Source organism: Triturus cristatus, chromosome 9 (assembly GCF_964204655.1).
Source record: "Triturus cristatus chromosome 9, aTriCri1.1, whole genome shotgun sequence".
NCBI classification, from domain to species: domain Eukaryota; kingdom Metazoa; phylum Chordata; class Amphibia; order Caudata; family Salamandridae; genus Triturus; species Triturus cristatus.
The window spans coordinates 1,096,846,843-1,096,872,877 of NC_140592.1; the positions used below are offsets into that span (position 1 = coordinate 1,096,846,843).

Sequence of the window (26,035 nt, forward strand, 5' to 3'; positions counted from 1 at the left end):
AGTGTGCATTATTTGATATCATTATTACTCATACTGTGTCTCTGTAGCTGATGTGCGATTGGAACAGGCTTCACCACGTCTCCCCTAAGTATTTTTGTAACTTATTTGAACTATTCACTTTCTCCTCTTTTGCTTTTCTCACAGTTAACGTTTACAACTCCTTTCTAGACGTTAAATGGAATAATGGCGATCCAATGATGGAGAGAACATTTTTTCCATGCACTGTTTATATGTATTTCCTACTTGGTATAGTGCTACTTTCCATCAGTTATGTAGCATCAGTTCTTATGCATCATATTTGTAAGAATCCAAGTCTTGCTTCATGCTATCTTACCTTTTTGGCTACAGATTAGAATGTAAATAACTCCAGTTGGTGCAGGTTATTGTGGAAGTACTTTTAGTGTGGGAATTGTGAAGTGTGACCCATGATTTAATCCATTACAGATCTGGCATACCTTGGAAATAGGAAAGTCAGTGCACAGCCTGAAAGCGGAACTATGACACTTGTGGATTTGACAATGTTTACTTCCATATCATCTTTATCTTGAGAATTTATGGGACTTGTTTATTCCTTGTACTGACATTTGAAATTCTGATGGGTGATAATTTTATTCAGCCAGTCTTTATTACTCAGTCAGTTTGCTGTTAGGGTTGGTTAATTTGTTACGATGCGCACAGTGTGGAAAGGGTAAACTTATATGTATATTTATTGTTCCCAATTACAGCCGCTGCCAGTCGCTATACGTCATACCATTCGTTCATCAAACAAAAGCTCTAGAGCAGAAAGGACTGCATCAGAAATCAATTGTAAGTTGAAAGTACCACATTATATTCTTTAATTTATTTTTGGGGGGGGGGGGGGTTTATTATGCAGTCAATTCAATAATACCAGTTTTTTGTAATACAGTGACATAACTAAAAAATCGCAAAGATCATATCTATTGTTAGAACACAGGAAAACAGACATTGTATAACAGAAGTGTTATAGATTATACCCATCAAACAGAACAGGCAGCATCTGTACAGTAGCTGTGTCTTCTTGTGAGTCTTGGAGAGCATTAAGATAGAGGAGAAAAGTTTGCAGGGGTCACCAGAAGTAAATCGGGTGAGATGCACTTGGGAGGGTGAAGGCATATATTCCAGCTAGTTCCTCTCATAATGCCATATCCTTTTGCCAGGCTTTGAAAGGGGAAGCACGGCCTCTCCCCCATGTCGTTGCAACCCCCTGTGTTGCCCCAACAAAAGAGCAGTAGCTACCAATTTTCTGTATTCGTTCCGAGTAGCCTTAACATAGACCAGGAGAGCCATGATGAGTGTAATGCAAAACCCTCACCCAACCATTGGCTCCATCGCTTGAGTTACCTTTGTCTAGAACAGGGCTACTTGATGGCACTGCCATGCTGGAAGAATAAAGTATGCCTCTGGGTGCAAGCAGTTGCTGTCATCTGTTTTGCCTTGTTGGGTCACTTCTATCAGGGCATAATATACCCTGTGGACAAATTTATTGGCTATTCAACTATATTTCACTTTGGTAGACGTTTCTCTGGTCTGGTGATTGCTTGTCTGAAATATCAATACTGTGTGTGTGTGTGTGTGTGTGTGTGTGTGTGTGTGTGTGTGTATATATATATATATATATTCACTGAAAAAACCATAGGTTTCACACACGTTATAGTTAGCGGACATTTCACTCATAAAAAACCAATGAAATTCCCCCGTTATAGTTAGTGCAGGCAACTATAACTCACGCGACCGCAATCCTCTGCTGATGACATATGTGTCTTTATGAAAAAAAAATATTTACAATATATGTATAGCTAAAATTTAATGGAAGAAGACATGGGCAAATAAGTGTCTAAATACAGTATTAGCATCAGCAGAGGATTGCGGTCGCGTGAGTTATAGTTGCCTGCACTAACTATAACGGGGGAATTTCATTGGTTTTTTATGAGTGAAATGTCCGCTAACTATAACGTGTGTGAAACCTATGGTTTTTTCAGTGAATTTGCAAGGTTTTTTAAATGCTAATTCCTAACTATAACGTGTGTGAAACCTATGGTTTTTTTAGTGAATTTGTACGGTTTTTTAAATGCTAAGTTACTTTACGCCGTTCGTGGCGTGCGCGCCCACTTCACGCAGTTCGTTCCGTGCGCGCACAGTGAGCACGCGGTGCGCTTCGCGCACCGCACGCCCACTTTACGCAGTTAGTGCCGTGCACGCACGGTGGGCAAGCGGTGCGCACGTTACGTTGGATGGGCCATGTGCGCACGATGCACTTCGCGCACCGTCCGCACACGGAGGACATATTATGCGCTTCGTTGTGAAAGGTTATCTATTAAATGTTCAATTTATACATATGCCATGCACAAAAGGGGCCCTGCGGTCACCTTTTGCACACGGGGGGGGGGGGGAAATTGAGGATATTTTTTTTTTTTAATTATTTTTTACCATACGCGTACGGTAAGCGCAATCGGCGTTTTTTATAAAAAAAAAATTGAATTTTTGCCCTTGGGGGTTCTGTTGGGACACCCTAACCAAGGCTAGGTGGTTAGGAGCTGTCTAGCCTGCCCCTTTTCCTGATATCCAACTTTGTTTTTCCTCCCCCCCTCAGAGTGCGAGAGAGAAAATGGCGGCCGCCATTTCCTGGTTTCGACCGATTCGAATGTTTACTAAGATCAAACAGCCAATCAGAATCGCGCTCGGCACCGTACGCGTACGGTAAGCTTACCGTAAGCGCACGGTAAGCTGCCACAGATATATATATTGATTTAAATGCTATTTTCTCAGTAACTACTGAACAGATTTACACCAGACCTACAAAAGGCACTTCCTTGACCTGTAGACTACCTCTCTGCCAAATTTCAAGTAACTCTGTTCAGCTGTTCGGGCTGTAGCTGTGTCTAAAGGTCCTATGGAAAAATGCATGGGGAAAACGCGTTTTGGGACCCCCCCTTTTTCTCAGCCCCCGCTTGACGAATCCCCCCGAGACTTTCAGGGTAGGAGCGGAGCGTAGCGCCCCATTAGTTTTGAAAATCTCGCGAGGATTCGTCGACCGGCGCCAAAGTTATTCCAAATAGAATGTTGCGGTTTTCCCATGGAAACAGGGTCCTAACTATAACTATCTACTGGCGACCGCCAGTAGGTAATATATATGTGTGTGTGTGTGTGGTTGTGTGGTTGTGTGTGTGTGTGTGTGTGTGTGTGTGGTTGTGTGTGTGTTAGTGTGTGTGGTTGTGTGTGTGTTCTCACAAAAAAAAACCATAGGTTTCACACATGTTATAGTTAGCTGGACATTTCGCTCGTAAAAAACCATTGAAGTTCCCCCGTTATAGTTAGTTCAGCTAAATATTACTCGCGCGACCGCAATCCACTGCTGATGACGTCACATATTACATCACTGTATTCACTAAGATACTGTTAATAAGTCAGTTATACAATTAATTTTACAAAAAAAAAACATCCATTTAGACACTTATTTACCCATTTATTCTTCCATTAACCTTTAGATATACATATATTAAAAAAAATATTTATTTTTCAGAAAGACACACATTCACTGGATGATGTCATCAGTGATGTCATTTGAGATGTCATCAGTGATGTCACTAACCATGTCATGAGTGATGTAATATGTGACGTCATCAGCAGTGGATTGCGGTTGCGCAAGTTATATTTAGCTGAACTAACTATAACGGGGGAATTTCAATGGTTTTTTACGAGTGAAATGTCCAGCTAACTATAACATGTGTGAAACCTATGGTTTTTTTAGTGAATTTGCAAGGTTTTTTAAATACTACTTTCTAACTATAACGTGTGTGAAACCTATGTTTTTTTTTAGTGAATTTGTAAGGTTTTTTAAATGCTAATTTATGTATGTATTATTATATTTTTTATATATTTATTTTACAATAAACTACCTATGTATATAGTTATAGATTGACTGTATCCTGTAATATGGAATGGCTCGTTTTAAAATGTGTTTTTTTTTTTTTATTAAGGGTTTTTCACCGTGCGCGCACGGTGTGCGCACCCCGCGATTTTTTGAAAAAAATAAAATGTTTTTTTCACCTTTCGGGGTCCTTCAGGGACCCCCTGACAAAGGCTAGGGGGTCAGGAACTCTCTACCCTGCCCCCTTTTCACGTTTTCCACTTTTCTTTTTCACTGCCACACACAAAATGGCGTCCGACACTTCCTGATTTCGACCGATTCGAATGTTGACTGACATCTAACCACCAATCAGAATTACGCTCGCGCACGGCACCGTGCGCGCATATGTTATGTTATGTTATGTTAATAGTATTTATAACGCGCACAGCTGCCCCAGCTAAGGGGCGTCCTGGCGCGTGACAAGATATAACACAACAGACACTAACACAAAAGAACAGAGACAGAGATAGATATTTATGTACTTTTAACTGCAATTTTCTCAGGAACTACTGAACAGATTGACACCATATATGCAAAAGGCACATCCCTGACCTGAGGACTACCTCTTTGCCAAATTTCACGTAATTCTGTTCAGCCGTTCGGGGTGTACCTTCGACTAAAGGTCCTATGGGAAAATGCATGGGGAAAACGCGTTTTGGGACCCCCCTTTTTTCTCAGCCCCCGCTTGACGAATCACCCCGAGACTTTCAGGGTAGGAGCTGAGCGGAGCGCCCCATTAGTTTTGAAAATTTCACGAGGATTCGTCATCCGGCGCCAAAGTTATTCAAAATAGAATTTTCAGATTTCCTATGGAAACTCGGTCCTAACTATAAATATCTACTGGCTACCGCCAGTAGATTAAATATATATATATATATATATATATATATATATATATATATATATATATATATATATATATATATATATATATATATATATATATTAATCTTATTTTTTTATTGGGGGTGAGCACCCCCTCTACCCCCCAAAAACACCCCCAGTATTAAAAATTATTTTATTATAAAAATGATTTTTTTTATTTTGGGGGGGAACCCCCCCCCACACCCAGTACCCTTACCCACCTCTAATCCCTAAAAGGAGCCTTGCAACCCTATGCCCCAACCAACCCCAAACCCTGAAAACACCCTTACCCACCCTATCCCTTCCCCACCCATATACCCTAATAACACCCTTACCACCCTATACCCTTACCCAAACAAACACAGAAATTGACCATGTATAGTTAGCAGAGCTAACTATAACTTGCCCCTCGCCATGCACTGCTCATGACCTCACATATTACATTTTTCCCCTCCCCTTTTTGACAAATGTTGGTGCTGGGGTGGGCTCCTGGCGGCTCTGATGTCTTTGGAAGGGGATCCACTCACCATATTGTATGATTTCGAATTGGGTGTGGGCTCCCAGTGGCCATTACAGGCTGTGGGAGGGGGGCCGCACAGCCCACTCCCCATTTTGGCAAATGTCTGTCCCACTGGCACGTTGATGACTTTGGGGGGGCCCCCCTTCCCATATTGAATGGGTTGGTCCCCAGGGGTGTGTTCCACGGGGCCTGTGATGGCTCAATTCAATAAATTTGGCCCGGGTGGGGGCTCCCTGGGGGTTCATAGTGACTAGGGGGGTGGGGGACAGATGCTTCTCCCCATGAATAAAAAAGTGGGCCAGGCCGCCATTGTTTTTGTTTTAATTTTGTTTTGTTCTGATTACTACCCAGCCCTCTATATTATTACTATTTTTTTTTTCCACATGTTCAGAACAGGGTACTACGTCCCCAATTCCTATAATGGCTGCCAGCAAAATTGTTCTTGTGTTGCTGGCAGCCAATCAGAGCGCTCGCTCCCGTGGGAGTAAGATGGCCCAAGGGAAATGAAGCTCCCTGGGCCAAATCCGAGCACTCCATGTTTTAATTGGCGCTCCAGCGAAAATCTCTCAAGCTTCTCGCTGACCCAACTTTCCAGTTATGCAATTATTTTTTAGCCTTGATTTGTCAAAAAATACTGTACTACTTTACACAAAATCATAAAAAGCTCAATCTACGAACCAAGATCAAGCTTCATGCCGAATTTGGTGTAATTCCTTTTCAGCAGTATTTGCTGTAGCCCTACCTAAGAAAGTCTATAGAAAATGCATGGGGATTTTGCATTTTGGGACACTGCCTTTTTTCTTGGCCTCCACTTGATCACCACGAAACTCCACATGCACAAACTAGTCCTAAAGTAACACCTTTTTGGAAAGTTTTGTGGAGATTCGTCAAACAGGTCAAAGTTAAAAGCAACACAAGAAATGCTTTCCCTCTGGATCAGCTGACCTACCTAACTACATAGTGGCAACCACCACTGGGTAATGCGTATTAATGAACACACACACTTACCTTAAATATACTAACCTTTTGTGGTAAAGACATGCGTGGTAAAGGCTGCACGTTTAAGGCAAACCGTGGTAATGGATGTGTGGTAAATGCATTTAGTTGTAAATACAGCATTGTAAAGGCTGTCTCCTCATTTCTCGTGACTAAAATCCCAGTGTGGGTCATTTGAGATACCTATACACCCCTGTCCAGGAATGATATGTTTAAATAGAAAAAACAGTTTTGTATTGCTGCCCCTAGAGAAATGTGCATGCTAAATGACAGAAAAATGTGTGTACAGTGTGTGCACACAGCAACTCCTTGATCTCCAGACATTCACATTGTGTTAGGGACCCAACTCAAGATGGATTCTCTATTTACTCTAGACATTCATTCTTTTTAAAAATACCATGCCTTCTTTTTTTGAAACTATAGGAATATGTTTCAGCATCCAAGCAAGTTTTGCTAAGAGCAGAGGAAGCTCAATATCGTATGCCATAAGTGTTGAGGAACATTCAACAAGTCATTCATAGTCAAGTCAATAAATCATGGCAAAACATGTATTCTGTCAAGGATATTGATCAATTTCATGACCAGTAAATTTACAATCTGGAAGTTAATGCTGCAAGGTGTCATCCAAGGGGTGACATATTAAACATAATACAGATGTAAACAGATTTGGATTGTCTTTTGCTTTCCAAAGTCATGAGATGGGCTCATAGCCCTGCAAGGATCAGCCATCAGGAGAGGTAGAGGACCTAATGGAAGTTTGACTTTTAATGCATGCGAGGTTGAGAGTTCATATCCTCAGTTAGCATGAAACTCTCTCTGATAGCTGCTGTAATGTTTTCCATGGCACACTGCTACCAAGCCATAGACCACCATAGACTCGTGCTTAGGCAGTCTCAGACCTTCGGTTTTTGGCCTGTCATTAGTCTGGCAGGTGATAAAACTGGAAGATTTTCTGGAAAAGACTAGCATGAATAAAGGTTATCCTGGTTCACATATGCTACAGTTAGTGGGTATAGCAGCAAGTGTAGATTTGTAATGTCTCAGTTGGATATGATCTTCCAAACTTTTTTAATGTGTTTACACCTTCACCACATATAGTAGTAGGAGCCTATATCGTTACATCCCCTCCAGCATGTCTTTGAACCGCCGAACATTGCCTTCAGTCTTACCTGTATCATATACCATGTCAACATTTCTTTGTGGAACTTTCTCTACATTGATGCAAATGAAATATTTGCCTGCCCACTGCCAAATATCCCTCCCTAGAGCTTTCTGGGATATCAACCTGACGATCTCTGGACCAACTCCTTACATATGTTTATGACTGAAAGGGTTACCTCATCTCAAGCTCTCTGTTTGGACTAGTCCAGGTGGTTTGGAGAAAACAAAATGTGCTTCTGATTCAGTATATTTACAGCTTTAATGAGACGTAGCAAGTTCCTTAGAGGCCAGGTCTCACTTTTTTGCCCAGTGAATCAGTCTCAACTCATCCTCTTGAACTGTCATTAAATATCTGACCTGCTCTTAGAATTGTGTACCAAAACATTAATATTCACATGGCACCCTCCCACTTAACCCACTGAACCCCTCCCCTCCCCCCCCCCATCCCTTCCAGCATCTAATGGAATGACGTGTTTTCCGAATTGTTACACCACAGCATCTCAAACTGCTGTAGGGTTTTGATGTTGCTGTCAGTTTATATGTTGTGTTCATGTACAGCACTTTGACTCCAATTCATTGATTTCAAGTCCCAATAATGTCATTGCCAGTACTCATCGGATGCGCAGTAAAAACGTCACCCTTCTCTCAAAGCAATGGCACTATCAGTCCTTTTCCCACTGAGCAACTGTAATATGAGGGTGAGACACATGAATACCAAGCTACCCGTAGCTTTCATCAAGTCTCATCCTTATGAACAAGGGCTGTGGATTGAGCTTTCGAGTGTTTGAACTAAAAGAAATGGAAAAACCTGTTAAAAAGTGGGGGCAATCTGAGCTCTTAAAGTAAGGCTGACCAAGTTAGTTTTAAATTAGTCTGAAACAATAGGAGGTTCTCCTTCATAGAGTTCCAACTTATGGTTGCCCGTACAGCAAAGGTATTGCTTCCTAATGTAAAACCTCCCAGGATTTTAGGCAAAGCAGGTTTGTGAGGCGCAGTTGACTAGAAATTCTTGGTAGGGTAAAAATCTTAGAGTTTGGGTCTGATGATAGTGTGCTTAACCATTTAAGGCTTTGTGTACGAGGTATACCTTCCAGCAGTAGGGAGATTCATCATCCTCTCCAGACTTGAATTTACTAACTCACTCTACTCCTTCCTGCTCAAACATAATTTCCCTTGTCTAGAAGAGATCCTAAATGGTACTGGAAGACTTGCACCTATGAAAAAGCACTCTGGGTATTTTACTAGAATATCATGTTTTAAATATCGGTCTACAAAAATATCATAGCCAAAATATCTACTACCACTATACCATAAGTCAAGGTTATTATACTTAGATATATCTTGATTTACTGTTTTTAACTGTAGTAGATAGATCTATCTTCAAAGCACTTCTATGTAGAGTTCAGAATACTAAATCAGCTCTTACCTATATCTATACCTAAATCTATACTTATCTTCACAATATTGTGGTGGTCAATATTTTGACTGCAACATTTATAAAGCAAGATACTGAAAAACAGGCCACACAACACTTAAAATAGTAAACAGGCTTTCCATCTGCAACCATGTCATCATTTTGTACCTTATCCACTGACTAACCCATAGAAAGGCCCATGACCATGATGCTTCTTGTGGTCACCTGACAAAAACATCCAGATAGGTAAAACTGATAAGCACACTTTGCAATCCTAGGATCTCGGTTATGGCACTCAACTCCTTTTGGCATTTCATGAAAACGCCAACAATTAGGCCTTCTAAGAAGAGCTGGTCTTATTTGACTCATTTTTCATGCTTGCTCTTAAAAATGGAAGTGCCTTTGTGTTTCAGTTTATAGCGCTGTGCAAAAAAATGATGTATTCTCTTGATTGAACCATAGGCATGGGATACGATTCATGACAACATTTACATTATAGTTGAATGAGTGCACAGTTGAGTTTGGAGTGCTGTCCAATATAAACCTCAGGTCTGAGAAGTCGTGACTGATAAGGATTGGGTGCATCTAGGGTTTGACCAGATTAAAGGCATGGGGCAAGGTGGATAACTGGGCAGAGAAGAGCCAAGCGGAAGTATTTCAAATGTTTTTGCAGTTGAGTGTAAGTTTGAGAGACATCATGTTAGTATGGTTTGTGCAGGAAGGTAGCCCCGTGGTCAGTTTTGAGGTGTAATGATCATAGCTTAGTATTACATAAATGTCTGTATTGTGATTCAAGTACTTAATGACCACTGAAACTGGTATATTTGATTTATGTGTGTATTTTTAAGTCACTTCTATGCCATCAATTGATTTCAAATTATTAGGATATATACAAACCAGCAATTCTTACGTTTAAAGAGATGCGGTTTTAAGGAATGGCTAGACAGTATAGTAACCTTGATAAGCAGTTCAACACAAAATAAAGTTCTCATAAGAGTACTAGTGAAATCCTGGTAGTCTGAAATCTGTCTGTGTAGGGCAAAAAGCAAGGCATTCCAGAGCTTTGACTGGCCTTATATTGGACTCACCCCAATCAATGTACAAGAAGTGCACAATGTCTAGTGTAAAATGAGGCCCATAATTACATCTAGCAGAATGGGGACCATCATCTCTTTGTGGGTATGCCAGCGATGAAACACTTCAGCCATGTATATGAGAAGCAAGAGTTAGTAAACCAATCAGTCTGTCGATCCCACTTTGTCTCCATTGTAAAAGAAAAAAACCCTGACAGACTTGGGTAGAAGGTGACTAGACAAGTACTTGTTTTCATTGGACTAGCTTCCTCAAGATCATTTAAATGTCTTAAAAGTGCTCTTGAGTCACCCTTTAGCAGTGTGGCTTAACTCAAGACTTACTCTCTTGAAATTGTTTTGGGGCTCGGGGAGGGGACAAGAGAAATTGAAGGATACACAAACTGAAATTAGTCCTAAGTACCTCCACCCAGAAGTAGGGTGAATAATTACCAAACTTTGCCAATGGAGGAAGAGTTAATGCCATTCAGGACACCATGGGTTGGAATGCCCTGAGCAATTGTCAGAGGTTTCAACTATTGCAAACATTCGTCCCATCACTTTTGTGTGTTAGCTGCCCTCCGGTGAGGCACCATAAGAACAGTTTATAGGCCAAGCTGATGAACTGGGAATGTAAAATGGAAGCATTGGGTTAAGTTTAGCTACGCAATGCATATGAGAATACTACAAATTCAAATGGAGCAAGTTAGTAAAGTCAGTATATTTGGAATACATATTTGAAATATTGGGGTGGTTGTTAACCTGCATTTTCCAGATAGTCTGTGCAGATGTTCTCTGATTGACTTCACTAACTTGCCTCCTTTGAATTTGTAGACATCTCATGTGAACGCCTAGTCTTATCATTGAGCCATGAGATAAGGTTTTTATTTTTTGGACCAAACATCAGAGGATTATAACCTTTCCAAGTCTTAGTAAGTTATTGAGATATAGTCCCCTTTTTTTCTCCTGGTTGCAACCTGGTTGGCAAACCGTGGACTTTTATCTATTTATACTGTTGCCCAGCTTTTAAAGTGTCATTTAATGACCTCCTCACCTGCAGCCAAACACACCATATATTGTGTTGTATGACATAGATGAATGCATTTCTTGCAGTACGTTTCCAAAGCACTGTGATTCAAACATATGAGCACTTCTGTCTTAGTTTATCCAGATACTACTCATGGCAGAAGCTTGTCAATGTCCTTTGCCTGCGTTCAGACTTTGTGAATATCTGCAACCCTTCATTCCACATTCATTTAGCACTCCTGCTGCACTTTTTGTCAGTGTACAGATATTTTCCAGCTTTTTGATTTACAGTTTAATGGGACAATGTTTTTTTTTCTCTGAAGGCAAGTTCAGACCTTGCTGCTCTTGTACCATGACCTCTATCATTCTTCAAATTCTTTTTTTACGTTTTAAAAATTTATTTATTTTTATTGAAACTTAACACTATAAACAGTCAGCACTAATATACATGGCATGATTGCATTTTCAGACTATCATTCTTTAAATTTGACCACTGATATTTTTACATATTTTTTTCTAGAGAAATGTGAAACCCTCTGCAGTTTTGTGATTCTTGATTCACAAAGTAGTTTATATAACAGTAACATCCGAAATGTTGAGTAGGAAAGGGCAGTGTTGCCAAATTCGGTGAGGTGCACAGAATGCCGATGAGCCAACTGAATTTGTCAGAAATTCCAGGAATTTAGATAATGTCAAAGGTCTGTTTGCAGGTTTGTGATAATCTAGATTGAGTTGGAATGTTTCGTCCTTTCTTGTATGACAATATTGTATTATAATTTCTTCTCTTCAAGTTTTCCATGTCGTCCATCTTAAACTCGATACCTGTTATCTGGTTTTCATGGCAAAGAGAGTACTTCACTTTCATCAATTCACTTTTCACATTGTCATTGCTTCACTGCACTATGCCATTTGTCGATTCATCTGAGTGAGCATAAATAAGATATTTTGGTCTTGGAAAGAGGTATTTTATTTTGGGGGTAGATAACAGAACAGTAAATGTGAAGCACTGGTGGAGTCAGTGATTTTTATTTGTAATAATGAATCTTTAAGAAAGGTGAAAATATATAGCACGTGCTGAGTTTGTATCTTCTGTATTATATACATGACACAAAACATGATGTGTGCTCTTTATTTTCTAGTTGACAAACTGCAGTTCGAACCCCCTTTGCGAAAGGAAACTGAAGCTCGTGATGAAGTGGTATGTCAGTTGATTATATTTCTAACTTGAGGTTTAACATTTTTAATATAATTGGTTGTCATGTTTCTAGACTGTGTCACAGTTATCTTCTCCTGTTGGTTTACTTCTGGAGACGTTTCATTATGGCACATGTTAAGGGTTAGAAACTTCATCACGTAATCCCGCGTGATTGTGAATTTGTCTCTGTATGCAGTGGTCTTCAGCTGCAAATGTACCACGTGAATTTTATATAAATCAATTTCGAAGTAAATGTGGACAACCACTGTTTTTTTCACGTCATATCAACCCTTCTTTTTGCTAGCAGCTTTACCAAGTTAATTGGTTAAGCTGTTTATTTATATTTTTACTTTAGCCATTTAAACATAACTATATATTGAGCAGGCATTCATGGAGAGACCCAAAATTGACCTACTTGTGTATGTTTTTACTGAAAATGAAAGCATTTGTGTGTGATTCCATTTCAGATATATTTTGGTATTACTACGCCATTGGAATATAATTTACATTCAACATGTATTTTTTTTTTTTCTTTCCAATTCTGCATATATTTTACAGGTATTAATTGTGCCCGGTTTGGTTTACTAGAATCGGTTTTATTGGTCTCTGAGATTGCTTGTTTTTTTACGGGAGGTCAGTGTGGTTTTAGGCAAATTCATTGGTCCCATTTCATAGCCCCTGGAAAGGTTTATATTAAATACCTTTTTATAGTGCCTAGTGATGTAGTGTGTATATTTAGGATGTGAGGTTCATGTGTACATTTCAGTACACAAACTGTAGAAATGCATTATTTCCATCACAAGTAAAGTGTATTATGAAGCCCATGATTCGATTATCGAATTTTTGCGTGTATGTGCCCCACTATGCCCAATGTTTGACAGTGCCCATTCTGTGGAAGCTGACTATGAGAAGTCATTGAAAAAACAAAAGGCATCTGTCTCCCTTCAAATATCACAGCTGACCACTCTGTCACACTGTGGGAATTAACAGATTCCTGTTTAACTGGGGTACAGTGGGTGTTCACCTTTGTGTGTAGTGGGACAGACCTTGCCTATTTTTTTCCTGGTCTTTACCTTTATATAGCCATGGAAGGGTAGTCTTCTGTAAGCACACCTCATCAGGAATGTTCCATTGGAAACCCATGACGTATTGGGGTGTTTTCTCTGTGATACCTCCAAAGTCTCATAGTTGTTTCTTTTAATTCACGCTAAACCGGCCTTCATCTGGTTATCTGTAGCTAGACTCCTCCGGATAACATTCTTCCACTGAGGCTTTCTTTGGTAATAGAATACCTTAATGGATTCATTTATTAGATCCTCCCGCGTGGTATACCCATTCAGTTGTCTAGGTCTTCTCCTAAGGAACATAGGTCAAAAGGTCGAGCCACAGCAAGTGCAGACTCCTAACACCCCTAATCTGTCCCTGATCGTGTTTCCAAATGTCTGGGTAAATAACGTCTGCATGTCATTTGTTGAGTGAGTCTGCGGTCTCCCAGTTTTGCCTGAGAAGGACTTGGGGTAGGCATATGGAGAGCACGTCTGTCCCATTCGATTCACATTCTTGAATTAATCCATGCTATCTTCCTTTTAGCTTACCCTAGAACCTTTTTCTTCAGTATAATTATCCTCCTCAGAATTTTCCTGGAGACGGTCCATCGGAAATTGGCGTCCACATTAGGGAGACTTCTGGGTTACCATTCATCTGTTTAAACTGCTGCTCATCCTGTTAAAAGAGAAGGTGACAAAAGAGGACCTTGATGTGTGTAATACGCTTTTTTCTTTGTGAAGGATCTGTTGTGGTCCATATTCTGTATCACCTGATGGGACAGTTTGCATCTCCTTTTTGCATTTTCTATGTCTTTGTGATAAAGGGGGAATGTTGATGACACATTTCTCTCACTAGCTTTTCAGCAGTTGTGGAAGAAGTGGGCAGGTGAATCTAACGTAATTCTTCATTTCATTGTAGAGATTTAGTTTGCTGCAGCAATCCGAGCATGAGCTACAGTTGATGTCATTGAATATGTCCTCCCTAGCTGAGGTCCTCTGGCCTCTTTTAGAAGGTGGTGAAGGAATAGGTTTCCTCCCATGGGTAACCTTTACACAACAGCCTGATTAGTGGTATTGTCATTCTCTGTTTACGGGAAAGGGCTTCTGGATGCTACATTGCTACCCAGGGAATCTCAATAAGAATCTTTTGTTCACCTTTTTGATTGCAGTAATTAGTCTCTTTCCTTTGACTATATCTTGTCCACTTTCTGTCGTGCTCTCCTCGTCTGTAGCCACCACTCTAACCAGCGCTCGTGTGCCTCAGACTAAACTTCTATCTGTTTTATTCTCTCATAGAAAGGCCAAATGAAAAACTGTAGTTACAGAGAAGTTTTTGCACTTTCTTCTTTTGATTACTCCTGAAAGCATGGTTTTGTGTGTGCACTTAGACATATACTGTCATTTTCTATCCTAATTGAGCCTGATTTTCAGACCCACCAGATTTTGATCCGTGCAGTGCATTCGATTTTTTTTTTGTTGGTATGAGTATGTTGGACCCGATGCACAAACAATGCATGCAAATAGACAGCCCTCATTGTTATTGTGCAATTTTATTGAGGTAGTGAGGTTTGTCGAAATGCCTGAATGTTTATTAAGCTGCATTTCAACCTTTCTTGTAAATTTGTTTTTGAAATGCAGCAATATTTGTACAACTGTGCACATGAAGATTAAAATAATTTGGTATGTTTTCAGGTTACTCAAATGCCCTATGTTGAAAATGTCAAGTTTACTTTTTAAAGGTCTGTTTTTCTATTTCTAGAGTGAGGCCAGAGGCTATTTTGAATCACATTGGCATCCATTTGCTGACAGTGGAAATGTCAGGTAAGAAAAATGTTCTTTAGGAGGTTACTGTCCAGATGCTTTAAATGAAAGTCTCATGTGTAAATCACTTGGTCAGTCTTTACATCGTAGTGCTTGCTTCTTGATGATTCTTTAACACTCTTCAGGCCACAAAATAAAGCCACAGAACCAACCACAAGGGGTCCCTACATGCTAACTGAAAAGCATACAGCTGCAGCTCAGAATGCTTTAAAAAAATATGGTATGCCCTCCTGGGCGAAGGTACTCAATGACCCAGGAAACTTACTGCAATTTTTGTTGTTAATGTTCCTAGAGGGCTGTTGCAGGCCCTTACAGCATATTCAAAAACAATTGGTAGTGCCCCTGCCCCTTTTAGGGCAGAAACAGGATAAAAATGTGTTCAAGGAATGTGAGCTGTCGATCACATGCTTTGCATACTCCTGCCATCTAGTCTTGAGTCCAGATGTTTACAAGTTGTTTTACTTTGAAAAAGTATTTCCAGTCACGAGGTAGGTGACTCCTCCTTTGGTGATAGTGCGCATGGGCATCGACTCCATTGTTATTCCGCCATCGGGTTCGGATTGGATTGCTGCGCTCTGGTTCAACACCGTTTTTTCGGGTTCCCCTCGGTGCACAGTCCACTTACCCTCGATGGTATTGCTTTCAATCGCGTATTCCCCTTTTTCCGCGTATCATAGTTAATACAAAAACTCTTTTCGATTGGGGAAACTCGTGGAAGGCCGTCGGGCCTACCTGTGTCGGTCCGCCTCGCAGTCGATGGAACAGACTCCATTCAAATTCTGCCCTTGGCGCCACGCAAAGTTCCTGCGCACAGACTCGCACGAAGTTGGCAACTTGTGCTTATCTCCAGAGCACAACAAACAGAAGTGCGACACTTGTAAATCTTTCCGTTCAAAGAAAACACTCCTCGACCGTCGGGCTCCACGTCGCAACATGCAGAGTCAGAACACGAGCTCCATTACGGACCTCTTCGGAGATGATTCCAAAGAAGAAACCGGCTATGCCATAAGGGCTGAGGAAGAACAAGAGGAGCCTATTGCCGTCTCCGAGTCCGGCTCCAATGTGGACATTCCGTAAGGTCAGCGTATCGTGAGTACCGATCCTCCCTTGCCCCAGAGTCTAACTCAACCCATGAAAAAGGCTCCGGCCCCTCCTCTGCCTTCGGGCCATGGTCGGCACTGAAAACATGTTTCCAACGCCCTGCCTTCTGGCTCGGCACCGAAACATACGTCAAAGCCTTCCAACTCGGCACCGAGCCAAATCCTTTGGGGTCGAAACCGAAACCTGTCTCAGGCCTAACTCCTTCGACACAGAAACAGTCTTCGGAACCAAAATCCTCTGCAGCCAAGACAACGGCACTGAAAATCTCAGCATGAAAAGATTAAGAACTAGGAATTTCAGGATTTAAATCAGAAATTCAAACTTCTATACTTAGCACACCATTTGACAAACAGCACCTCTTTGGTCCTGTAGTAGACACGTCCTTGGAGAAAAGGACAAAGACGTGGCAAAATCTATGGGAGCTCTACAGTCCCCTTCTAGTCCTGTTTCCTTTCGGCGCACCTTCTATCATGGGAGGTCCAAGAAAATCTCTTCAGACACTGCCTCTACACCGTACAAGGGCAACAATGAGCCCTCTGCTCTTAAGGCTTTCTTTAGAGGAAGCTACAGAGGCAACAATGGCAAAGGTAGAGGTAGAGGTTCCAACACAAACACCTCCCTTTCAAATAACAAACAGTGACTTGCCTACACTTCCGTCCAATCATTTAACACCTGTTGGGGGACGTCTTTCACAATCCTACCTGTCTGGCAATCAATAACTACAGACAAATGGGTGCTAGGAATTATCTGTTCTGGTTAGTGCCTGGTGCTCACCAACAATCCTCCAAACATTCCACCATGTTCACACAGAATGTCACCAGACCTTTTACACCTCCTCAAACAAGAGGTTCAGTCTCTCCTTTTGAAGGGAGCCATAGAGCCTGTTCCACTACAATATCAGGGGTCGGGCGTATACTCCCTTTACTTTCTCATACCCAACCAGGTTCGGTTCTCTCAGACCTATTTTAGACCCCAGAGAATTAAATTGTTGCATACAATCAGATAATTTTCATATGGTGACGCTTCAACAAGTACTCCCACTTCAACAGCAGGGCGACTTTCTGTCTACTCTAGACTTAAAGGACGCGTATTTCCACATTCCAATATATCTCGCTCATCGCAAATTTCTCAGATTTGTGGTAGCGGGCAGTATCACTGGTTCAAAGTGCTTCCATCCGGAGTCACCACAGCTCCCAGAGTATTTACAAAATGTCTGTCAGTAGTCGCTGCTCACCTACGAAGACAACACATTCATGTCTTCCCTTTCTTGGATGACTGGCTCATCAAAGCCAGTACGCACATAAAGTGTCTACAGCACACTCACATAGCACTGCAGTTACTCCACCGACTTGGGTTTACAATCAATGTGTTGAAGTCGCATCTTCAACCTTTCAACATTCAAAACTTTCTAGGGGCCACTTTAGATACTCAAAGAGCTTTGGCTTTCTCCAATGCAGCCAGAATTCGTATTATTCAGGCTCTTAATTCTTCAGTTTCAGCTCACTCGCTCACTACCAGCTTGAGTGAACATGCTGCTGCTGGGGATGATGGCCTCTGGCATCATGATTGTTCCCCATGCCAGGCTTCACATGCGTCCCCTTCAGGAATGCTTAGCAAGTCAGTGGAACCAGTTGCAGGGTCTCTTAACTGATCTAGTATTGGTAAACTGCCGTACTCCTCACTCTCTGCAGTGGTGGAACCCACAAAATCTGTCAAAAGGACGGCCCTTCATAGACCCTGTTCCGCAGACAATACTAACAGCAGATGCGTCATTCACTGGTTGTGGAGCTCATCTCCAGAATCACACAATTCAAGGTTTGTGGAGTCAAAAGCAAAAAGCTCTGCACATAAATCCTCTAGAGCTGCTATAAGTGTTTCTAACGTTCAAAGCCTTTCAAATTCACCTTTTAAACAAAGCTGTCCTAGTCAGCACCGACAACATGACAGTTATGTATTATATACAAAGGGGGGAGCACACTCTCTCCAGCTGTCGCACCTAGCTCAAAATATTTGGAAATGGGCCATAGATGGCGGGGTATGGTTGAAATATTTAAAGTGATTAGGCAGACTACTGAAAGCCTCACTGTATAATGACCTCTTTACCACTACAGAAAAATGGAACACATCATCCTCATATTCTTATGGAGCAATATAATCTGCAGTATGGCTGTGATCAAATTCTATTTCAGGAAAATTGCCAGAGGCATACATTTAATAAACTTTCCAAAAGTACCAAAATTCCTTTACTGCTGTTCAAACTTCACAGTGGTTTCCTGCCCAATTTAACAAATGCTCAGCTTCCCCAGTGGATTCAGGCAGAGAAGGAATAATACAATCCCAGTAACATCCTATAACTGATAACACAACCGTAGTTAGCAAGCACCCATTTAAAAATGTAAGTGGGTGCTTGCCAACTACGTTTGTGGTGTCAGTTATAGGATGTGGATGTATATATATATATATATATATATATATATATATATATATATATATATAATCTACTGGCGGTCGCCAGTAGATAGTTATAGTTAGGACCGTATTTCCATAGGAAATCCGCAACATTCTATTTGGAATAACTTTGGCGCCGGTTGACGAATCCTCGCAAAATTTTCAAAATAGGTGGGGCGCTCCGCTCCGCTCCTACCCTGAAATTCTCAGGGGGATTTGTCAAGTGGGGGCTGAGAAAAAAGGGGGGTCCCAAAACGCGTTTTCCCCATGCAATTTTCCATAGGGACCTTTAGTCCAAGGTACAGCCCGAACGGCTGAACAGAATTACTTGAAATTTGGCAGAGAGGTAGTCCTCAGCTCAGGGATGTGCCTTTTGCATATATAGAGTCAATCTGTTCAGGAGTTCCTGAGAAAATTGCAGTTAAAAGCACATATATATCTATAGCCGTGCGCGCACCGTGCGCACACCGTGCGAGCACCCTAACGTGCACAAGCGTAATTCTGATTGGTGGTTACATGTTAGTCAACGTTCGAATCGGTCGAAATCAGGAAGTGTCGGCCGCCATTTTGTTTGTTTTCAGTGCGAGAGTGAAAAAGGAAGGTGGCGAACGTGAAAAGGGGGCAGGGTAGAGAGTTCCTGACCCCCTAGCCTTTGTCAGGGGGTCCCTGAAGGACCCCGAAGGCAGAAAAAAACATTTTAATTTTTTTTTAAAAAAATCGCGGTGAAAAACCAAAAAGGAAAAAAAAAAAAAATTACATTTTTTTAATACGTAGTTTATTGTAAAATAAATATATACAAAAAATAATAATACATACATAACTTAGCATTTAAAAAACCGTACAAATTCACTGAAAAAACCATAGGTTTCGCACACGTTATAGTTAGGAATTAGCATTTAAAAAACCTTGCAAATTCACTTAAAAAACCATAGGTTTCACACATGTTATAGTTAGGTGGATATTTCACTCTTAAAAAACCAATGAAATTCCCCCGTTATAGTTAGTTCAGATAACTATAACTCGCGCGCCCGCAATCCACTGCTCATGACGTCACATATTACATCACTCATGACATGGTCAGTGGCATCACTCATGACATCACTGATGACATCATCCTTGTGATAGAGTGGCGGTCGCGCGAGTTATAGTTATCTGAACTAACTATAACGGGGGAATTTCATTGGTTTTTTAAGAGTGAAATATCCACCTAACTATAACGTGTAAAACCTATGGTTTTTTAAGTGAATTTGCAAGGTTTTTTAAATGCTAATTCCTAACTATAACGTGTGCAAAACCTATGGTTTTTTCAGTGAATATATAAATATATATATATATATATATATATATATATATATATATATTCACTTAAAAAACCATAGGTTTTACACGTTATAGTTAGTTCAGATAACTATAACTCGCGCGCCCGCAATCCACTGCTCATGACGTCACATATTACATCACTCATGACATGGTCAGTGGCATCACTCATGACATCACTCATGACATCATCCTTGTGATAGAGTGGCGGTCGCGCGAGTTATAGTTATCTGAACTAACTATAACGGGGGAATTTCATTGGTTTTTTAAGAGTGAAATATCCACCTAACTATAACATGTGTGAAACCTATGTTTTTTTAAGTGAATTTGCAAGGTTTTTTAAATGCTAATTCCTAACTATAACGTGTGTGAAACCTATGGTTTTTTCAGTGAATTTGTACGTTTTTTAAAATGCTAATTATTTTTTTTTGTATATTTATTTTACAATAAACTACGTATTAAAATTTGTTTTTTTGGGGGGGGTTTCACCGTGCGCGCACCCCCGCAATTTAAAAAAAAAAAAAATTGAAAAAAAAATGTCTGCCTTCGGGGTCCTTCAGGGACCCCCTGACAAAGGCTAGGGGGTCAGGAAGTCTCTACCCTGCCCCCTTTTCACGTTCGCCACCTTCCTTTTTCACTCTCGCACTGAAAACAAACAAAATGGCGGCCGACACTTCCTGATTTCAACCGATTCGAACGTTGACTAACATGTAACCACCAATCAGAATTACGCTTGCGCATGTTAGGGTGCTCGCACGGTGCGCGTACGGTGCGCGCTTATAGATATTTATATGCTTTTAAATGCTATTTTCTCAGGAACTACTAAACAGATTGACACCAGACCTGCAAAAGGCACTTCCCTGATCTGAGGACTACCTCTCTGCCAAATTTCAAGTAATTCTGTTCAGCCGTTCGGGCTGTACCTTCGACTAAAGGTCCTATGGAAAAATGCATGGGGAAAATGCGTTTTGGGACCCCCCTTTTTTCTCGGCCCCCGCTTGACGAATCACCCCGAGACTTTCAGGGTAGGAGCTGAACGGAGCGCCCCATTAGATTTGAAAATTTCGCGAGGATTCGTCAACCGGCGCCAAAGTTATTCAAAATAGAATTTTCAGATTTCCTATGGAAACTCGGTCCTAACTATAACTATCTACTGGCGACCGCCAGTAGATAATATATATATATATATATATATATATATATTCAAAGGTATTTTAGAATTAGAGTAAAAAAGTGCCAAGAAAAACTTGTGGGTATTAGCGTATTAGTTTATCCATATGATGGTTCAAACCCTATTTCATTTGCTCAGTTAAAGGCAAAAGGCAAAATCTAACTTTCAAAATGTTGAATTCTATAATTTCTTAAAATAAAATCCTATGTAACTAGGAAAGGTATCTTATCTTCCTGATCTTGTATATGTATTTTTAAAATTTAGCAAATGAGGCAACTCAAACCAAAGAGTTTATGTTGCCCTTCAAAACATTTAGGGAAAAGTGTACACAAATTAGATCAATGACCATCTGATAGGAAACTGCATCACCCTTAAAACACATTTGGCAGTTTTATTTAAAGCTAAAATTCCAGCCTTCACAGCACAAGCCAGAATCAAAATCATCTGGTAGACCCCTTGAAGGTCTCATGAAAGCCAGTGTCTGCCTAAAATTGCCTGTAATTTCCAAGTAGAATTCTGATTGTTCCCTGAGAAACGGGGAATTAATGCAAAAAGGGGATATACTGCACCCAAGAAAGAACAAATCGGTTTCCACATACTGCACCCAGCTGCCCCTCCTGTCACTTCTTGATGTATTTTTTCCCCTTGTCCTTACTCAGCGCTGTTCTATTTTTCAGCTAGATTTGCACTGTGCAAATACCACATACATGTGTACATTCATATACCCAGTTCTAATGACAATTTTTAATTTTTGCCCACTTCCCCCCCCTGGAGATTTCATGAGTGTTTAGCCGGATAAATATCCAGGAGGGAATGCTCAGAGATGTGTTTTCCCAAGGGAGTGGTAATCCCAATTTGTCTGAAAACTGCTGTTACTATTCAAATCTGTATTGATGCCCTATTCAGAAGCTGGCCCTATTGTTGCGTAGTGCGGTCTCAAGGCTAGCTAGGATAGCTTACCTTCCTTTCCCAAAGGTAGAGTAATTCACAATCTTTTGTTCCCTTGAAACATTTTTTATGGTTTCAAACATAAGAAAAGATCCAAAAAATGAATACGAAAGAGAAGATACTGAAGTCGGTCAGCTAGAAGAGATGCGTTTATGCCTATAGTTTGTCAAGTTATATGTAACAGGCGTCTCCATCTAGCTAGTTTAAATGCCCATCCAGGAGGGGGCAATATCACTACCTGAAAAGGCAGACCGAGTCTACAGGAGTAGAGGAAATCAGCAGCTACCTGCAGCGCTGAGAAAGGTCACAGCAATGGCCAGGCAATTATTTAATTGTTCCTCCTTTGCTGCTCAGCGTACTGTGTCAGGGAGCCTGTCCATCTATCACAAGATATGAATGGGTGCTAGATGTTTCCTCTAAAAATGTTCTGTACGAGTTGTTTTGGCATTTTCTCAATCAATAGAGTTCTGAGGACCCCAAGGAACTAGGGAATATACTTTCATTGTTTGTGGGCAAATCAAAAAGTCGTACGACGTTTCAATCTTGTTGATTATGAGCTCTGCAAACAAGTGGATATAGAAAGAAACCCTCAAAGAGGGTGAAACCCCCAATATGATTGGATGTACTTGACAAATGCATATACTTATTTATTATTAATCATGGAAAGTTCCTTGCTGAAAGATCAGGGGAGTTCTGTCCTTTTGGCTTGGATTTGGGCCATATGTAGTTTCAATAATCATGTGATGGCAGTAGTTCTAAGCCAGCAGAAGATTTTCCTTAGCGTTTTTTAAAGAAGTTCAACTGATTTGGCTCGGTCTTCTGTCCTGGAAAGTGCAGGTAAAGGGGGTTCACATCCAGAGCCTTCAAAACACAAAAACAGACCACCATGTCTTCAAACAATGTTAGTGTGTGCTTAGTGACAAATATTTGGAAGACGTTGATGCTTAAATCTTAAACCTTTTGCTACTGCAAAATACGCTGATAAGTGCCCAGGTTTCCAATTACACAGAAGAAATTGCAAGACCTTATAATAGACCGACTAGAAGCACATGTGTGTGTTTTTTTCTCAAACTCTGCTTCTTCCATGTATTATTAAACTAAAACACTTCATTGCTCCCATCTGGCTACACCAGCATTACTATCCAAACCTCCCCTATCCCGAGAACCAGAGAGGCTGCTGTGCAGGTCAAATTCGAAGTGCAGGATATCTCCCAAGATACTTCACACATTGCCAAGTCCTATACAAGTGCATTCTTATGTTCTCATTTGATTCAATCACACTTCAGTATAATGAAAATAAATGCTGAAAAATACTCCAAGCGAGCCCTTTATACACAGCTCCTAAACACCACTGTCTTAATGTTATATTCTGTTAAAAAGTCTCAATTTCCAAAATGAATTAGGTCATGCTTTCATGCCTTTAAAGTTGTGGGGCGATATTAATTTTCTTATTGCTGTACAATTCCTGTGATATATTATTTCATTGTTTAACACACACACACAGTTCATTATTTAGTTATGCATGTTAGTATTTTCTCATATATAATTATCCTCTCCTGCTTCCTCTTTGCATTTTGAGAACATGAATACACACCTCATCAGAAGGTAATGACAATTGCTAGATGACTAGATAACTAGAAAATGAAATAGAGAAGTACAATCCCAAGTCTAATTGTTCGCAGCTAATTTACTGAGATGTATCTGTCTTGGTAACTTAAAAGGCCAAGTCAAATATCCTATTGTGGGGATGAATTCTAAGCACATGTTGACCCCAGTGCAGTACCTATACAGCCACTTATTTCTCAGTCTCTGTATTGTTCATTGCAGCACAGGACTCACCAAAGGTCTGTAATTCCCAGTGGTTGTGAGCTCTGCCATTGCATCTGCTTAACATATTTCCGTGGAGTCCTTTAGCAATGGAGCCTCTCTTTGTTTTTGTTTTTTGCAGCTTTCAACGTATTTACTGACTCAACCAAGTTTGGCACTGTTGGTCTGTCTTTTGTAGTGTGATGTAGTTTAGAAACAAATGTAATATTGGGTACCTTGATAAAACGACAGGTTTTCAAAGTATTCGATTTTCAAAGTGCTAAACATTAAGCAGATTTTGTACAATGATACGATCATTATTGATGCCGATTTGTCAATACGACGGATTGACTGGCAGTACATTTATAAGTCAAAAATTGTTTACAAAAACAATGCTGAATTCAGTGGGATAATTCAAACAGGGTTTGAATAATATCCGCTTTCTTCTTCCAAAATGTCTTTTTGGTACTTTTGTTAACTTTTATCACCTGTGATGTTGTGTGGCAGTGTCTCTAAAATCTGAACGTGTAGTTGATTGACGTTGGGCTTCTCTTCTCAAAAATGCTTGGCTACTGCAATTTGATATGTTTGTTTCTGATGGTACTTTTATGTTGATTGAGCCACACTCTTATCTTCATTTTAGTCTTTGCAACATAAATTTGCCACATTGACATTTTAATATATACATTTTGTAGTATCACACAGAATTTAAATCTCATCAAATTAAGCAGGGAAACGATGAAAATGTATTGGTTTGATCAGTGCCTGTGGATTTTGCCTTTTGAGAGCTTTCCTTGTAATCATATCCTTAATTTGTGCCTTGTTCTGCCACATTTTAAAGTTTGAACTTCACATATAGCGCAGATTATCAAAACTGTGTGCAGAAACATTTGCCTACAACACTTTTGTTTTACAAGAGAAGTCTTCCTCCTTAAGTGAATTTTTGCTTTAAAACCTAAAAACCTACTTTTGTAGGCTTTTTTCTCTTGCAATTTAAAATTAAAACTTCACGTCCTTTACAAAGGTTACAAAGTTTGTAGAGGAATAACTTTGCAATCTTGCACTACCCCAGTTACTTCCTAGTCATAGACCATGCTTGCCTCCAACAGGCAGGTTGCCTCTGGAGCCTGGAGTACATGCTTGCTCTGCATTGGTGTTGTCAGGACTCCCATCAGAGTCTTGTGGTGGGAAAGGCTCCACAAAAAAGGAGGAAAGGGTTAGGTTTCATAGTGAATTCCAGTCTTGTAGATATTGCCATTCCTAAGTGAAGAAGGAGAAAATATATTGTTCCCCTGGCCCTTGTGCTGAGTAGAAGTCTTCCAGGAAGGTATTTGGTAAACCGCCTCAGAAGTGGTTTCTGAACCCAGCCCTTGGTGTAGGAGGGCACCTCATCCCACTGAGACCTTTCCACAATCGAGATCTAGGTACTGCAGAAGTCCAAGAGCTAAGCACCGCTGCAGAGGTTTACAATTGAAGTTCATAGAGAGCCTGTCGGAGCATACAGCTTGGTAACAGGAAGTAGTTTAGGGTGTTGGAGAGTCAGCATATGTAGACAAACCTGGGGCATTCTTTGTTGCCCTGAGGCTGCAAAAAAAATGCTATCTAGTGGTACTGTGAATAAAAGCATCTATGACCCTATTTGTGATGCCATTGACAAAGTTCGTTTCAAAAGTTGTCTGCTATCGATTTTTCAAGATCAGTAGGTCAAAGGTGAGAGATCTTTCTAACTATTCAGTGACTTACTCCCCTAGTGGTCAACACAGCTCCCTCCTTGGGAAAGTCAAATGCACAATGCATTACAACATTGCTGCTAGACAATCAAACTGAATGGGTGGGATGCCTAAAGGCATTGCTTTTGAAGTTTATTGCTTTGAGAGCCACAAAAGCCACTGTCTTGTAGTGAGTTCCCAATCTTCCTTGTGATGGTGTTGGATAAACTGTGGGATCATGTGCTTGATGTACAGGTGAAGGGCTGTGTGATGTGGTTGTTGATTGTATATAGTCATGCAAACCAGTTACACAGTATGACTTTGCTATGGTTCCTCCAACTATCCCTGAGTTGGACCATAAGAGGTGTGAAGATCTTAGACTTTGCTCCTTATTTTGTCAGACAACTCTTGCTTTCTTATTGTCTCACATTCATTTCATTTTAAACCTCTTCAAACTGCTGCAGGAGCCACTGAAGCATCAACCCAATTTGCTG

At 40.5% G+C, this 26,035-nt stretch overlaps 1 protein-coding gene across 2 annotated transcripts in view; it reads left to right on the forward strand.

Moving 5' to 3' along the window:
* MAP4K5 (mitogen-activated protein kinase kinase kinase kinase 5) overlaps positions 1-26,035 on the forward strand; it is a 525,125-nt gene that overhangs the window by 243,087 nt on the left and 256,003 nt on the right. For both annotated transcript variants that reach the window (XM_085626992.1, XM_085626993.1), the window contains exons 13-15: positions 726-807; positions 12,119-12,177; positions 14,980-15,041. In XM_085626992.1, coding sequence (XP_085483118.1) covers positions 726-807; positions 12,119-12,177; positions 14,980-15,041 — 203 coding nt within the window. The remainder of the gene's footprint in view (positions 1-725; positions 808-12,118; positions 12,178-14,979; positions 15,042-26,035) is intronic.